This window comes from Manihot esculenta, chromosome 13, assembly GCF_001659605.2.
Source record: "Manihot esculenta cultivar AM560-2 chromosome 13, M.esculenta_v8, whole genome shotgun sequence".
Classification (NCBI taxonomy): Eukaryota; Viridiplantae; Streptophyta; class Magnoliopsida; order Malpighiales; family Euphorbiaceae; genus Manihot; species Manihot esculenta.
In genome coordinates this window covers 6912673-6931023 of record NC_035173.2, presented here as the reverse complement: position 1 = coordinate 6931023, position 18351 = coordinate 6912673, and the positions used below count along the sequence as shown (strand labels likewise).

Sequence of the window (18351 nt, the reverse complement as noted above, 5' to 3'; positions counted from 1 at the left end):
TTTTTTGAAAGTATTATTATATTTAGAGTTTTAGAAAATTCATTAATTTATTTATATTTTAAACTCACTTAATTGAAAATTTTTTATATTTTATAAAATTGAATTTATTAATCTTTTTATTAAAGAAATTGATAATTAATTTATTTTAATTTTAGTAGTGAAATTAAATATATAATATAAATATTTAAAATTAATGAAATTAAATAGTATATAATTAAATTATAATGACTAAATAATATAAATTTAAAGCCATTCATGATTAAAAATTAAATTTATGAAATATTAATACGTTTTAATTGATTAATTTAAAATAAAAAAATTAATAAATTTTTAAAATTTATCCTATAATTAATTGTTTATACAAAAATTAAATTGACTTGCGGAAACTTGCATTCATTCCCACCTAAGATGTGAAAGTCCTTTAGGACTTTTCACCAAGCGCGTGGCGAAGCCGTGTTCAGCGGACACGACCGGGCCAACATAAAGCCGATGAAATTTTAATATATATATATTTTTTAAAGAGGGTTAAATGTTATATATATATATATATATATATATATTTTGATGACCGCTGGATTTTTTCACCTCAGTTAGGGGCCAAGCTCACGATCGCGGTCCATCGCTCACAAGCCCACACATCCTCTGTACTAATAGGTCTGGCCCTTTCGAGCTTTGATACCGGGCCCCTCTGAATTTCTCCACCAGGCTGGCCTCGCCTTTACTGCACCTCGGGCCGATCTCTTTTGGGCCCAGCTTTGCTCCTATCTCCCGGCCCAGCTCAGAACCAGAAAGAAGACTCATTTATCTGTCTTGTGGACTCATCTACACGCGCGTGAAGAGGATCAGAGACCGTTATGCATGGGGCAGAGATCTGATTCCCTCGTACGTCCGAATCAACATAGTAGGGACAGGTGATCCAATGATATACGTTCTGTTAACACGTCACTAGCAGACAAAATAAAACATATAAAAAGAGAAATACTCTCTTGTAGGTCTAAGTTTTTTCAGTTTTATAGAATTTATTGTAAAATTCTATTTTCAAAAAAGAGGAAAATCTTTAAATAGCGATAATTTGATAAAAATAACAGAAGGTTAAATTTATACTTATTGTTATTTGTTAATTATTAAATTAAATTAAATTAATATTATTTTAATAATAATAAATATATTTTAATGTATGAATAATAATAATACAATAATTTTTTTTATATATTTAATTGTAAAATATTATTAAAAGATTAAATAAAATTAAATAAAATCAGATAAAAAAAAAGTATTGTTCACCCTCTTACTCTCTAATAAGTGAAAATCTCATTTAGTCTTTTAAATAATAATTCAAAGAACAAATTAATTTACTATTTTTAATTTCCAAATTTAAATTTTTAGTTAATTAACTTTTCATAATTTAATTTTTCAAATTTAAATATTAATATATTAATCTAAAAAATATCTCCCTACCAGAAAGGAACAGTAGAGAAGAGCAGACCGAGTCAGATGTAAGTAAGATGTCTCTAGAATAAATCAAAGGATGTCTCTGGATTAAAGCAAAGGGCTTTCCGCTTAGTTTGAAAAATTAATTAATTAATTAATGCTTGCTATGACTACTTATTTTTAAATTTAATATTATTTTTATTTCTTATAAAAAAATATTTTATTTTTTAAATTTTTTAATATTTTATTTTAAATAATAAATTAAATAGACCGAGTCCACTCTACTATAATATAATTCTTCACATTCAATGTTTTCTTTGGGGAAGTGTTCGGTTGGCAGTGTGAACTTTGGACTTGGAATTATTTTATTTAATTTAATTTTTTAAAAAAATTCAAACCCAATTTTATAAAATAATTTATAAATCACATCAACTAAAAACAACTTGAGGTAGTTTTCTTCATTCATTGATTATTCGAACGACACGTTAATAATTTTAATATTAATGAAATTTTCCTTTACAAATAATTATTGTCTGAGTCACCAATTTATCCATACTTATTTATGTCTTATTTAATAATATTGAATATTTTCTTTATTTTATAATTTTTATTTATTTTTTAAAATTATTTTAAAATTATTATCTATTTTAGTTTTTTTACATTGTAATTAATCTATAAATTAACTTTTATAGTACTAATTTATTTTATTTTTAAAATAATTTCTTATTAATTATTATTTTTTAAATAAATATTCAAATTTAATATTTTAAAATGAATATAATTAGAGAATTAATAAAAAATTTATCTTTTTTAATATTTATTTTCTGACAATGTATTTCAGTTGATAAAAAATTAAATAATAAATAATTATTTTCCATGCCTCTCATAATTTTTTATTTTTTAATTATTTTAAAATTATTGTTATTTTTTATATAATAATTAACATATAAATTAATTATTACAATTTTATTTAATTTTACCATTTTCGATGCAACTTCCAATTAACTGTTATTTTTTCAAATGAGTATTTAAAATATTTCTTAATATTTAATAAAATTTAATTTTTTCGATATGGGTATAATTATAAAGTTATATTTTGTTTATTTTATAAAAAATATTCTTTTTATATTTTATTTCGTTTGAAACATTCATAAAATTTAATTAATAAAAAATATTTTTTTAATTAAAATAAAAAATAAATCATTTTAATGAAAATTTTCTCTTTTGAAAAAGAGTCATTTTTTAGGTCTTAAGATTCTTATTAAAAGTTTCATATATAATTTATTAATAAATTTTATTTTTTATATAAAATATTTTCTATAAAATATTTTTTAAATATAAATTATTTTCTATAAATAAACAAATAAAAATTTAATAAAAAAATTATTTTTCTTATATATTTTTATTTCTAACATTTAAAATAAAAAATTTTATAAAAATTCAATTCGATTAATTTATTTTATAAATTTTTTATTTAAAATAAAATAATTAAAAAAAATTTAACTTAAAAAATTTTCATCATATATAAAAATAAAATTATAAAGAATTTTATAATAATTTATTTAAAATTTTTCTTATAAAATTAGAAAAGATTATATTTATAATAATGAGAAAAAATATATATACATACACGTATAAGTATTTATATATATAAAAATTCATTTATATAATTTAGTACACTAAATCAATTTTTTTATGTTACTAAAATTAATTAGTTAGTTTTTTATTTTAAATTCAATTTAAATGTATCTATATTCTATAAAATTAAAATTATTCTGTTAAATTTTTATTAAAAAATTAATAAACTTATTTTAGCCTACTTAAAAGAATTAAATAAAATAAATACTTATAGACCAAATAATAAATTAAAATTGTAATGACTAATGAATATAAATACTTCAAAAACAGTTTAATTTTAAAAAATTAATTGAAATAAAAAGTAAAAAATAATTAATTTTAGAAAAAATATAAGAATTCAAATAATTTGCCTTTTGTCATAGTGCTCAGTTGAATCGTGTACTTATTGGGAAGTATAATTTAGTAAATTTTTAAATTTTTATAACAAATTAATTTAAATTTAATTTAGTTAAAAATTTTAAAAATAAGAAATCAAAAGTTTTCTATTTGAAGCTAAATTAGGGAATTAAGGAATTTAATATAAAAATTTGGATTTTAGATTAAAATTTATAAATTAATTTAAATAAAAAGTTAAAAAAAAAACTTTTCAATAATTTGGAATTCATCCACACCCAAAAAAAACTAAAAAAAGGATGTCGCGTGCATTGACTTGACTTCAATCCCCATCCATGCATATGTGGGGGCCATTCATAAAATTGAGATTGGTTTACAAGAGGGAGGATGGCCCACATGTAACGCTAGTGGGCTCCACTTTCTTCTCATCCTAAGTCCAACGTGTCTTCCAACTTGCATTGCAACATCTCGTCACCTTCTGTTGTGATATCTATGGAAAAGTATTGAAATGAATTTTATTTATTTATTTATTAAAAAATTAATTTATTTATGTTTTAAATAAATTTTAATTCACAATTAATCGATTCAGACAAATATTTAACGTAAATTGACTATTTATTTTTTAGATTAGGTAACAATCTTGTAAGAGAATTTTCTACTTTAATTTTTAGATTTAAAATTATAGTTTTAAAATATTTTTAAATAATTGATTCAAAAAAAAATATTTTTAAATAATACAAATAAATCTCATATTAATGCAAATTAAATTAATTGGTTAAATTTAATTTTTCTATTTTTCTTTTGTATCTTAAGTTTTAAAACGATAAGACCAAATATTTAATTTTATTAAAATAAAAGGGTCAAATTGTAATTTCAGTAATTAGATTCCGTGTGGGTTCCATGTTTTTTTTTTTTTTTTTTTTTTTTTAAACACTGAAAAGGCTTTTCTTTTCATCGGAAACTAGAAGGAAAAAGCATAGAGAAGGCTCTATAAATAGCTGGACTTACCACAGTCGAAGCCAACAAAACATAAGCAATTCACATTCCCTGCTTCATCAATTCCCATACCCAGAAAACAAACTACACTTTCTTTCTTTTTTTCTTTTTTGTCTGAATACTTCACGACAAGAAGCCAACACTATGAAGGTAATGAATTTTGAATCATACAAACAATCACTTAATTTTGTGTTGTATCAATGATTTATGCTAATATTTGAGTTGGGTTTTTGCTTTCCCTGAATTGCAGCAAAAGGTGGTGATCAGAGTTCCCTTGAATGGAGAAAAGTCTCGCTCTAAAGCCATGAAGATTGCAGTCAGCGTTTCAGGTAAGCAGAACAAGAAAAAATCGACTGAATTTTCAATCCCCACTTGCAAAATTCAGCAATTTTAGTTCATTTGGCTGATGGGTTTTGTTTATTTTGATTGTAGGAGTCGAATCAGCTGCTTTAGGAGGGCAAGACAAGAGCCAAATAGAGGTGGTAGGAGATGTCGACCCTGTAAAGCTAACAACTCAGCTGAGAAAGTGCGTTGGGCAAGCAGAGCTGCTGAGTGTAAGCGCTGTGGGAGAAAAGAAAGAAGAGAAAAAAGAAGAAGTAAAAGTGCAGCAAATGGTGTGGCCTTATGTGGGCAGCGTGCCTCATCATCAATATATGTATGAGGTTGTGCACCCAGTAGAGCAGTATCAAGATCCCTTCTGTTCCATCATGTAATTGCAAAACACAGACACAGAGTTCCAAGTTTTCAGGTTCATGTCTTAAGTGTACGGCTGCAGAATTCAGAAATGGGTGATTGGGACCTCGGCTCGTGAGTGATGGTCGTCTGAAAACCTTTTTTATTGTACAAATCCTGGAAAAGTTTTCCCAGCTGCAATCTATTTGGTCTCTTCTTCTTCATAAATTTCTGATTGGTTTGCTGTAAAATTTTATCACAGTTATAGTCGTCTTCTTCTTCTTCTTCTTTCTTTTCATATCATCAATAAATTAATTTGAGTTATTTTAAGCTATATGTTAATATAAATTATTTATTTTTATATCATAATATTATTAATTGTAACAACCTTATAACTGTAACAAAGAAAAAATTGGACAAAAAATGAAAAAACTGTGAGAAAATTTTACAGCAAAACATTCAGAGATCTATGAAGAAGAACAGACCAAAAAGGTTATAACTTAGATTGCATGTGGGAAAACTTTTCCAGGATTTCTACATTAAAAAAGGATTTAACCAGAGCATCACTCATCAGGCCAAGATCCCAAGCACCCATTTCTGAATTCTGCAGCCGTAAACTTAAGACATGAACCTGAAAACTTGGAACTCTGTGTCTCTATTTTTGCAATTACAAAAATTCATAAATCAGAGGATGTGGTGAAGTATACTCTGTTTTTGTTGATGAAGCAAAGGATGTTTATTTTTTTATTTTTAAAATTTAATACAGTAGCCCTTCAACTTTTATTTCATTAAAATATTTTTTTAATAAATAAAAAAATAGTTATTTTTTAAAAAAATCATTTTTCACATATTAAAATTCTTATTAAAATCTATATATATAGATTTGTTAATAAATTTTATTTTTTAAATTAAAATTAAATAATAAATAATAAATTATCTCATTAAAAAATATTTTTCATGAAAAATATTTTTCCAATATAAATTATTTTCTGAAAATAAATGAAATCTATTAATAAATATTATTTTCTAAAATAAATTATTAGTTTTTAAATCTAAATATAAAAATATTTCTTATTCTAAATAAAATAAATTAAAAAATATAAAAACAGAAGAATGAAGATATTAAATAGTTTTAATATTTAAAATTACTAAAAAAATGTTTTATTAGGCTAAAACTTATTTAGATTCAAATGTAAAGTTTGGGGCTTGATTTGGTTCTAAAAGAAAAAAAAAAAACAAAAGGGGCTTATTTGAATTTGATGAAAAATTTAAGGGTTGATTTAGACTTTTACCTAATTTTATATTGTCTATAAATACCCTATCCATTGTTAACTTATTATTAGAACTAATCAATTTTATTTTTTTATGTATATTAATTACAAATATATTAAAAAATTACTAACTCTATTCTACCATATCTATAGTTTATTCATCAAAATCAATATAAGTTAATTAATAGTCTTAATTTATAAAAATTATAATAATTTATTCAAAATATTTTTTAAATAATTATGCTTTTCACATATTAAAATTAAATAATTTAAACTTAATAAAAATATGTATGAAAAATAAAAAAAAATATTAAAAATATATAAAAAAATAAAAATTAATGTTACCTTGAAATTTGTAAAGTGATGGATAAATATGAGAAAAAAAAATATTTTAACAATTATTATAGGATGAATGTGATAATAAATAAATGGATAAATTATATTTTAATTTTTAAATTTTATTATAATTAATGAATTGATTTTTATATTTTTTAAAATTAAATATAATTAACGGATTAATTTTTATATTTTTTAAAATTGAATATAATTAATAGATTGATTTTTATATTTTTAAAATTAAATATTTAAATATTTATATAATCATTTTATTCAAATTAAAAGTTTTTTCATCCATAATTTTATTAATCAACCGGTTAAAAAGAAATAAATATTTCAAATATTTAAAATATTTCATAAACACTTAAATTATTTTTAATATAAATAAAAATTTTATGTTGAATAAATTACTTAAATTATTTTTAATATAAATAAAAATTTTATATTGAATAAATTACATTTTAATTTTTAAATTTTAACGTAATTAACAGCGTAGTCTTTATATTTTTAAAACTAAAATTTTAAATCTCTCTATATTTAATTCATTTAAAATTATAATTTTTCTATTATTATAAACATTAATTCAAAATTAATGAATTGTCAAATTTATTTTAAAAGTATAATTTTTTCTTAAACTACTCTTTATAAAAATTTATAATCTATTTAAAAGTTATATGATACTATTTAAAAATAGCTGAAATTATAACTATTTTCTGAAAAATTTAAAATTATAAGTATTAAAGTATTTTAATAAATGAAAATTGAAGGATAAAAAATATTAAAAATTAATTAAATAAAAAATAAAGAATCAAAATTTTTAAATTATAATAGATGATAACGAATTGATCATACAAAAGTCTAAGCTTATAATTTTAAAAATATTGAAATTGATTCATTAATTATATTGAAATTTAAAAACTCAAATTTAGTTTATCCATTTAAAAAAAAAAGCAGTTCTGTACTTTTAATTGCAAAAATAGATGGAGTGATATTTAATTTAGATAATTAATTATGAAGAAATTTAAATATTTGGTTTTAAAAATATAGAAATTAATCTATTAATTATATTAAAATTTAAGGATTAAAGTGTAATTTATTTTAAATAAATTAACATTTTCAATAAAGAAAAAATGAAGAAAATTCACAGAAGAAGAATCTCAACAGATAGAGAAAACCTTTGCAGAGGACTCGCAGCTCCTAGTCAACAAAACACGATAAGAAAGTAATCAGCTTCTTCGTTCATGGACTTCAAGGACTTTGATTATTATTTGAAGAGAGAATTACTATTAAATTTCTAAGAAATTTCTTAATTTATTATTTTTTAAAATCAATCAATTTCATCAATGAAATTTTCAAAAATTAAATACTTTAATAGTAATTTATCTTTATTTTATTCCATAAAGCTCGTGATATGAACGCCAGCAGTTTCTATGCAATTACGTTATTTAGGCAGCTGATTGCAATATTTGCCTCCCAATTTTTCTTTTTCAAAAATATAATAATCACTCTATTAATTATAATAAAATTTAAATATTTAAATATAATTTATCTATTTAAAAAATTAATAAAAATATTTTCATACTTTTAATAATAAAAATAAATTGAAAAATTTTTAATTTAGATAAAATGATTATAAGAAGATGCCAAAGTCTAATAGATTATAAAATGGGATGTTTGAATTTTCAATATTGTACAATAAATTAAGAACCATAGACTAATTTAGGAAGTGTCTTTCACGGTTAGATATAAAATTGATTAGCAAGGAAACTTTCTATAGAAACAAACAACAAAAAGTTAAGAAGAGGAAGAAAAGGACAATACATGCATCTCAAACTCAACAGTGTCTACTCTCAGGGTTAAATGGCACCACGCAACTCATACGGCTAACTACTTTCTCTTCTCGTCCTAGGGGTGTAAACGAACCGATCAAGCTGAGTTTTGAAGAGTTCAAACTTGGTTCGTTAAAATTTTTTCGAACTCGAGCCGAATTCAAACTTTACTCATATCGAACTCGAGCCGAGTATTAAGAAACTCAAGTTTGGCTCATTTAGTAAACGAGTTTAGACGAGTCGAGCTTTTATCGAGCTGAGTCGAGCTTTTATCGAGCTGAGTCTCAAATAGTTCACGAATAATTTAATTTATTTAAATGTATAATGAGTTTTAGTTTAAAACTAATAAGTTTAAAACTAAAAGTTTAAAACTAAAATAATTTTAGATAAATAAGTATATCTACAAATTAGCATGTAAACTTATAAAAATGAGTTTTTAAATCTTAATGATCTAAATATATGCAAGTTTAAGAGTGTAAATAAAATATATAGAGATGAATTTTAAAAAATTCAGATTTGGCTCATAAAAGTATATGCAGGATTTAGTTTATTTCTCTTATGATAGTAATTTCAGTTTACTTAATGAGATTGTTCACGAGTCTATTCACGAGCCTGCTCATGAACTCAGAAACGAGTCGAGCTCACGAGTTTTAACGAGCCGAATACTATGGAGCTCAAGCTTGGCTCGTTTACCAAACGAGCCTAAAAATTAAGTTCGAACTTGACTCGTTTAGAAATCGAATCGAACTCAGTCGATTTTTTATCGAATCGAACCTCGAATAGCTCACAAACGCCTTGACTCGTTTACACCCCTAGTCTTGTCTCGTCTCCTCTCATTCTACTCTTCACCGACATCAACAAGCCACCTTAAAAACTCAGAGCTCTCCCTTATTTGTTTGGTTCAAGTAAAAACTATGGTAAAGTATATAATATTATTATTTTATTATTATTATTATTTTGAAATTTTCATATAAAATAAAAATAAATAAATTTTTTACTAAAGTCTTTTTTTATTTTAAAAAATTAAATAAATATTATAACATATTGATCATTCCACAACTTGCTACCATCAGTATCTCATTGATGAAAATTATTTTTTATATTTAAGTATTGAATTTTCAATTAAAAAAATAGTCAATGATCCACACAGAAACAAACAAATCTACTAAATAATCACGACTCAGACCATTGACTAAAAGTGGAAAATTTACCATTTATTCTTTAAATTTTATCTCTAATAATAATGTGGTCATTATATTTTGAAAATTTAATTATTTAATCTCTTACGTTTTAAGACATAAGTAGTATTTAGTTTAAATTGAAAAAATTTATTGAATTGAATTAATTTAAAATTTTAATTTGATTTTTTATTAATTTCAGTTCGATTCAATTTTTAATTTTAAAAATTTCAGTTATTTCGGTTCAGTTTTAATTAAAAAAATTTTAAAAATTGAATCGAACTGATCAGTGATAATAATATATTATTTTCAATAATATAAAGGAATTAGATCATATTAAAATTAAAATATTTTAATTAAATTTAAAAATATTAAAAATAATATGTAAAAAATAAAAAATTTATTAAAAATTTAAACCGATCAAATCGAACTGAATTAAATTGATTCGATTCGATTCAATTTTTGATCAAAATCGATTTAATTCAGTTTTTATAAATATTAAAATTTTAATTTTTAATTTATTCAATTTAGTTCGATTTAAAATCAAATCAATCGAATGCTAATCCGTGATTACTTTCCTCTCACATTTTAATTTCTTCTATTCATATTTTTATTTTCTAATAATTTTAAAATTAAAATACCAATTCATATAAGTTGTAATTATTGACAGTTCTATCCCTTAATTTTATAATTATTCATAATTTTATATATTTTTTATTTCTTCTCTCACACAGGAGAGAGATATATAGAGAGAGAGACAAAAAGAGGGAGAGATGAGGAGATAAGCATGAGGGATTAAAAGATGAATGTGGGATGAAACTGTAACTAATTTTAAAATTGGGGAATATAATTGTAAATAATTATAATATTTAATGATTAAATAATAATTTAATTTTAAAATTAATAGAAAAAGTAAATAGTATAATTTGCAAAAAATAATTATCAAATTATTATTATAGATAAAATTTAGATACTAACTAAAATTTTCATTCAGAAGTTGATACATCAAAAGGAAGAAAAAAAAAACAAAAAGGAAAATTCAAAAGACTTGGAAAAGTCTAGTCGCCGGGGACTCGGCCTTGGCTCTCTTCCTTGTGTAAAATCAATCAAGCAAAGCAATTGATCATTTAATAAATAAATAAATATTAAATAATTTTTATTATTAAAAATATAATTTTAATATTTTTATTATTAAAAAATAAAAAAAAAATTATTTTCAATCTTATAAAAAAATGGATTAACTTTATTATGAATGAAAAATTTTAAATAAAATGAACCACAAACTTAATATTAGATAAACTTTGATATCATTCACAATTTTGAAAAAAAAGAACATTTCTTCTATAAGTAAAAAAAGTAAATAAAAAAACAATTCTCAATAATTAATTAATTTTAATATAAATAATTTTAAATGAAATATTTTTTTATAAAATTTTTGATAATATTTTCTTTTTATTAAAATTAATTCTCAGAAAATAATTTTATCTAACTTTCTAAAATTGATTTGGACAAATTTTATTTGAAATAAAGTTGGAAGGGAATGAAACATCAAGGCTAGAAAATCGGCCAATCCAAAAACCAAAGGCAATAAATTCTCAGAGGAAATTTACTGATATTATTTATATTATATTTCATTATTAATTTCTATTTAATTAAACCTTATTATGAGCACGTTCTCCTTAATTAGAAATATTAAATTCAAATTTTAAATATAAAATAATTTTAAAATTTAAAAAAAAATATTTTGTGAATTTAATAAATCTTCTTAACATAAATTTAATTAAATGTTTATAAAATGATTAATTTCAAATGTGTTTATTACCTATATGGAGAGTTATATTTTAGATCTAATTATGATTAGGGGTGAGCATTCGGTCGGTTCAGTTCAAAATCAAATCGAATTGAATAAATTAAAAATTGAAATTTTAGTATTTATGAAAACCGAACTGAACCTATTTTGGTCAGAAACCGAATTGAATAAAACCGATCTGATTCGGTTCGATTCGGTTCGGTTTGATCAGTTTCGATTTTTAATAATTTTTTTATTTTTTACATTTTATTTTTAATATTTTAAAATTTAATTAAAATATTTTAATTTTAATATAATTTAATTTCTCTATATTATTGAAAATAATATATTATTATTACTAATCGGTTCAGTTCAATTTTTTTGATTTTTTTCTGATTAAAATCGAACCGAACAGAAATAACCGAAAGTTTTTAAAATTAAAAATTAAATCCAATCGAATTAAATAAAAAATCGAATCGATTTTTTCAATTTGAACCAAATACTCTCAGAACTAATTATGGTTTGTTAAATTTTAAAATAGGACGTCATGTGGTCAAAATTGTACCGTAAATTAAGATGAATAAACTAATTACAAAGTGTCTAACACGGTTAGGATATAAAATTGATTAAGAAAAGCAAGTCATGTACAAATCTTTTTTAAAAGCAAAAAAGAGAAATTACTATTTATCGTAATTAATATTTATAATAAATATTACTTACATTCAAAATAAAAAATATTTATATTTCTGGTAAATGAAATGAATTATTTTTTAAAATTCGAGTTCGACCATCAAAATGAAATACAATTAAAATTTAGAAAAGGGTGTTTTTACTTTTAATAAATTTATTTAACGTAAATTTAAATTAATATAAATTTTAAATATTAAATTATATATTTAGAAAAAAAAAAATCAGCATTGTCCCTTCTATAAATAGAACAACCCATCTGGCTACGCTAACTACTTCCTCTTCTCTCTCTTCTTTCTTTTCTCCTATCTACTTCCTCCTATTCCCTCTCCTCTTATCCTATCTCCTCTTACTCTCTCCACCACCATTAACACGCCACCCCATCAAAGCTCTCTCTTATTTGTTTGCTTCAAGCCAAGACCATGACAAAGGTATACAACGACAACATTATTACTAATTATTATTATTTTGAAACTTTCATGCAAAATAAAGTTATTTGGATTTTTTTTCTAAATATTTATGGGATTTGGTTGCTGCAGAAGAAGATGGTGATCAAAGTATTCATGAACGGTAACAGCAAGACTCGCTCCAAGGCCCTGCAAATTGCAGTTAGCACTGATGGTAATTAAATTATAGGAAACAAACCATGCATAAATTTTTTTATTTCTTAAATTTTTGTAATTTTCTAATTATGTTCCTTGTGGGCGGCGGATGGAGCAGGAGTGCAATCTGCAGCTCTAGGAGAGAAAGATAAGGACCAGCTAGAGGTGGTAGGAGTAGGAGTGGATGCAGTGAAACTCGTAGCTTCATTGAGAAAGAAGTTGGCGAAATGGCCTTGCTTGACTTATATTTTGCCAAAAACTAAAGTGCACGCAGAGCTTCTAGACATGAACGACGTAGAGGAGAAAAAGAAAGAGGAGACTAAACCAGTGGATTGCTCATATCCATATATCTACCACCACAATCCCAACCCTTTCTACATATACATATAGCTTGCTTTCATTACTTTGTTTATGCTTCTTGCTTGATTATACTTCAAACAGAAATGTTAAGCAGATGGATATTTGATGCATGCATGTACTCTCTTATAAGATTAAATAATTAAACTCCAAAAATTGATCTACTTTTAAGATTTGTTTGAAAAAAAAAGGAAGAGCAAAAATTTAAGAATAATTTAGAATTTATTTAGTTAAATATTAAAAATATAAAATAATGTGAAATGTAACTTAAAATATTATAAGAAAATTGCAAGGAAATTTCTCTTGTAATCATCTTCTGTACTTATTAGTGAAGAGAAATTACACTAAAATTTCTGTATAATTGTTTAGAATCTTCTTCATTTTATTAAGATTTTCCTGGAAATCAGGTTTATATATGGCAAATGTCGTTTTCATGGTGAGAATTAGAGGTCTTCATGAAGAAGACAAACTTATGTTAGATATAGCTTGCCCAAATATCAATTTTCATCTCTAATTAATTAATTAATTAATTTTTTTAATTATTCAATTAATTAAAGGGTCAATTTTTTAGTATTTAAATAATAATAATGGAAATACTGAATAATCGCTATTACTAACTGTGTTGACTTCAAAGTCGATACATAGAAAAAAAATAATAATAAAAAGAAGAATATTCAAAAATTAGAAAAAGTCTGGTTGGAGTGGGACTCGGCCTTGGCCCACTTTGCTCAACTTCAAATGTCTTGTATGACGTGTCGTTTTCTACAGGGAAAATCAATCCAACTATACAAAAAAAAAATGCAAAACATTATCATTTTTAATATTTTTTAATAAATAAAAATCTTGTTAATGAAAACCATGAAAATTTAGCATGATTTCATTCTGCTAAACTCTGATCAACAGAATTCTCCTTGACATCTAGCCTAAGAAGAGCACACTAAATATTTTTTATATACAAATTATTTTTTTAAATAAATAAATAAAAAGAAATTCAGGTTAAAGTTTAAATATAAAATTTTATAATAATTATATTAGTTATAATTTTTTTTATATAATAAAAATATGTATATACATTCAAAATTATTTTTTTAAGAATCACATTTTTAAATTATATATAATATTATATATATAATAAATAATATAATATATTTTTATTCATCATTTTACATATAAATAATAGCAATTAAATATGATGACCGCAGGATTTCTCCACCCCGGTCTGGGTCCAGACCCACGGTATCAGTCCATTACTTGGAGGCCTTTAAGCCTCCCGCATGAGACAGGTCCAGTCCACTCAGCTTTAGGACCGGTCTCCAGCTAGTTTCCCCCATCAGGCCGGCCCGGCTCTTTCGGCCCAACAGATAGGTCTTCTCTGGGCTCGACCTTTATTTTATCTTCCGGCCCAGCCTAGAACCGGAAAGGAAACCAATCCATCTGTCCGGTGGGTCCATCCGCATGCGCATTCAGGGAGAATCAGAGGCCGTTACGCATGGGGCAGGAATCTAATTTTCTCGTACGTTCATATCAACGTGGCAGGGACAGGTGGACCAATGGTAGACAGTCTGTTATACGTCACTAGCAGACAAAGGAAACAGATAAAAGGGGAAATACCTCCCCTCTAGGTCTAAGTTTTTCTCCAAGCTTATAGAACCACTGTAAAACTCTATTTTCGGGATCTCAGATCATCAATTGGCGCCGTCTGTGGGAACCGAAGGAGATCTTTTCATCACCGGAAGTTCCACTCTTACAAAACCCACTGAGATCCACGATGGCTAATCACAATGAAAACAACAATCTTAACACTCCCAATGACCTGAACTCTTCTCAAGAGGGGCAGCAGTTCTCTTTTTCCAGTCCTACAACTCCAAACAATCAACCACCCATCCCTTTCAATCCCCTCGCCAAGCCCGGCGGGAATGTGTTCGCCGCTGCTGTAATACCCGGCTCGAGTCCGGCATCGGAATTCCTGTAGTCCGGTGGAATCTCGGGTGTCGGAACCCTCGAGAAGGGTAATGCATATGTTTTCCAAGGTATTTTCACTTGTTTTCATGTTTTGAAGTGTGAAAAGCATTGAGTGTTGAAAGAAAAGCAACAAGGGAGAAATGCAAAGGTTCGGCCGCCGAAGGTCACTTTAGGCCGCCGAGGCCGCCGAACATTGCATGGTTGCGGCTTCACGTTCGGCTGCCGAAGGTGGTCTGGCCAGCCACCTATAAAAGGGCCAAGAGTCGGTGGAAGGAGGTTATTTCTCCTCCACTTGCAGCCAGAGGTGAGTTTCAGCCTCTCCTACGTTGACTTTCATGTTTTCCATGATTTTCATCAAATCTTTCAAGAGTTTTAAGAGTTTTGGTGACTTATGAAGGTTTTGAGCAAAAGAACCACGTTTTGAAGCTTGGAGCTTTGGAAGAGCTTTTCTTCATATCTCCACGTTAGGATCCTTCATCCTCAAGTTGTGTAAGAGGTAAGGGAAGATCCTGAGCTTCTTTGATGATTTTGAAAGGTTTTATGAAGTTTGTATGGGTAGTATGCATGTTTAGGTTTAGGTGAGGTTTTTGGTGATTTGTGGTGGTCAAACATGTTTAAGTGTTATGTGCTATGTTTGTTTGGGGTTTTAGGGTAGTTTTAGACCCCTTTGTGCATATATATGTGTATATGCTAGTTGGGAGTAGTTGATATGCATGTTTGTAGGTTTTTGGGCAAAGTTTGCATGAAACAGAGCAGGGTTCTGCCCTTCGGGCAAAACCAGGTTTGGCCGCCGAAGGAAGGTTCGGCCGCCGAACCCCTGGTGGAGGCAGTTTCGGCTGCCAAAGGTTGCCTCCGAAAGCTAGGCTTTCGGTTTAGACAGAGACTTTCGGCCGCCGAAAGAGGGAGTTTGGCCGCCGAAAGTGTGTGAGTTTCGTCTCTGGACGAGACCTTCGGCCGCCGAAGGTGTCGCCGAACATGCATGAGTTTCGTCTCTGGAGAGGGGTTTCGGCCGCCGAACTTGCCGCCGAAAGTGCCCTGTCCAGCTTTCTTTTGCATGTTTTATGTGATGGTTTTAGGATTGGTTAGAGGGGTTTTGGGGAGTTTCTTAGAAATGTTCTTGCGTGAGTTTGGTCCCTCATTTGAGTCCACCTGTGTAGGGACAGACCAGAGGAATCAGGGAGGTCAGCAGTGAGTCCAGTGTCAGAACCTGCAGAGTCAGTTCAGAGATAACCAAAGGTGAGTGGAACTTAACTTAATGTTTTAATATGAGAACTGAATATTTTATCATGCTTCATGCATCATGAATGTGCTTAGGGTGAGTGCATTAGTGAACACGAATATGCCGCATTGCATCTATCCTTGTACTTGGCATGGCTCCTTGTACATTGCTTATGTGAGACGGCACGGACTTCGTGAGGATTCATTAGCCCTCAGAGGAAAGACCTGGAACAGCCCTACGGGGACCAGGCACACAAAGACCTGGAACAGCCCTACGGGGACCAGGCACATGGTACTTAGGTACCCCAGATGAGATAGAGGGAGTTTTGATCCGTCCGGCCGAGGTGATGTGATTATGTGTTGCATTCCATGAGAGCATGTTTTATCACCTGTTATTTGACTATTCTACTCACTGGGCTATCGTAGCTCATCCCTCTCCCCTAACTCCAGTTGTGCAGGTTCAGAGGTCAGAGAGAACTCAGCAGGGTACAGGAAGAGTTCAGAGTGGTGTAATAGCTAGTGTGGACATGGAAATGTATAGAGATAGTGTATATGTACAGTGTATGTACAGCGTATAGAATGGTGCTTGCCTTATAAGACTTGTAATCCCTTTGTGGAGTCACATGATCAGTTTATGTATGTTTCTTTATTGTTGTATGTTTATGAGCAAAACCAGGCTTAACATTATGAGTTTGATCCGCCTAGAGCCATGAGGAGCTCTAGTAGGGATTAGTAGAGCACAGAGAGAGTGCATGCACAGGTTAAGCCTTGGAATGAAGAAAACTTTTATGTTTTTACAGCAAATGTATGATCATGTATGGGATTTCACAGGTATATACACAGGATAGCAGGCTTACTACGGGTCCCGGCGACTTTAAGTCGATCTGGATCCTAGTGCCGGTGGCAGTTCGGTTTCCGGGCTGTTACAGATTGGTATCAGAGCCCTAGGTTCACATGGTCGGACCTATAGAGAGAGAGTTGGGCTCATAGAGAGGTTTAGCAGGTCAAGCACCATAGGAAAAACATGTCCACAAGGATAGGATGTTCTGCTGATGTGCAATGCCATGAGTTATGCATGTGCCTTTATTGATGTGTTGCTTATGTGTTATGTGATTTTGTTGTTGTCCAGAGAGTTACGATGCGAGGAACTCGTCGATCCGCGAGATTGACTGGAGTCCCACCTGTAAGTGAGGGTACAGCTGCTCGTCCACCTGCCTTGCCAAGGGCAAGATCTCACAGGTCAAGCAGGGAAGGAACGTCACGAGACCCGAGAAGGTCTTCTGACGAGAGCAGGAGAGGAGTAAGCAGAGGGGGAAGGTCAGTAGAAGAAAGAGGTGTGACGGAAGAGGATCAGAGTAGAGACGTAAGCATGGGTGTAGGAAGGTCAGAAGAAGGTATGGGGGAGTCCCAGGGAGGCGTGCAGGCCTCGGGATTTGGCTATCCACCCTTTCCACAGGGCCCAGAGTATCCGATGGGAGGCACGTCGGATTACTCCAGCTTTGCCCCATATCCACCCTACATGCCATATATGCCCTATCCTTCCTTCTATCCACCATATCACATGTATCCACCCCCACCTGTTCATCCAAGTCCAGTACAGCCTGAAGTGAGGGAACCAGTTCCTTCACCACCACCTCCTGAACCAGTAGCCCCTGTTGTGGAAGCACAGCAACCCAGTTCTGCAGGGGGAAGTAAGGTGAAGATGACCGCTAAATTCAATACAGGAGATGATCCCTTTGAGTATCTCAGTGCAGTCAGAATGATAACAAGTGAGTTGGGAGCAGATGACGGTAGAGCCATTGAGATGGCAGGGTTCACTTTAAAGTGTAAGAAAGCTAGAGAATGGTTCAAGAACTATGTGGACTCGAGACTGGAGAGTATGACATGGGAAGAGTTCGCCAACGAATTTGCTGGATGGGCTTTTCCTGACAGTTCCAGGGAACTAAAGGTTGTGGAGTTTGAGCAGTTGAGACAGACGGAGGAGATGAGCGTTGATGAATATACAGATAAGTTCCTGGAATTGTTGCCATATGTCGGTCAGGCATATGATAC

The 18351-nt window shown here is 28.2% G+C and overlaps 2 protein-coding genes across 3 annotated transcripts; both read left to right on the top strand.

Moving 5' to 3' along the window:
* Positions 1–4388: 4388 nt before the first annotated feature.
* LOC110629090 (disease resistance protein Pik-1) lies at positions 4389–5404 on the top strand. Its single transcript, XM_021775956.2, has 3 exons — positions 4389–4548; positions 4649–4727; positions 4831–5404. Exons 1-3 carry the CDS (start codon positions 4543–4545, stop codon positions 5109–5111), a joined length of 366 nt encoding a protein of 121 aa, XP_021631648.1. The 5' UTR covers positions 4389–4542; the 3' UTR covers positions 5112–5404.
* A 7034-nt stretch (positions 5405–12438) lies between these two features.
* On the top strand, positions 12439–13283 carry LOC110629091 (heavy metal-associated isoprenylated plant protein 47). Of its 2 annotated transcripts, none has more exons than XM_021775958.2 (3): positions 12439–12591; positions 12703–12781; positions 12881–13283. In XM_021775958.2, exons 1-3 carry the CDS (start codon positions 12583–12585, stop codon positions 13150–13152), a joined length of 360 nt encoding a protein of 119 aa, XP_021631650.1. In that variant the 5' UTR covers positions 12439–12582; the 3' UTR covers positions 13153–13283. The 2 variants fall into 2 exon arrangements, with proteins under 2 accessions (XP_021631650.1, XP_021631649.1); XM_021775957.2 differs by having other exon boundaries at positions 12700–12781.
* The last annotated feature ends 5068 nt before the right edge of the window (positions 13284–18351 follow it).

What these genes read in the sequence shown, in the direction of transcription:
- LOC110629090 (XM_021775956.2), top strand. An exon ending in GATTGCAGTCAGCGTTTCAG is followed by an intron (nt 4,728 to 4,830) that starts GTAAGCAGAACA and finishes TTTTGATTGTAG; the next exon opens with GAGTCGAATCAGCTGCTTTA.
- LOC110629091 (XM_021775957.2), top strand. An exon ending in AATTGCAGTTAGCACTGATG is followed by an intron (nt 12,782 to 12,880) that starts GTAATTAAATTA and finishes CGGATGGAGCAG; the next exon opens with GAGTGCAATCTGCAGCTCTA.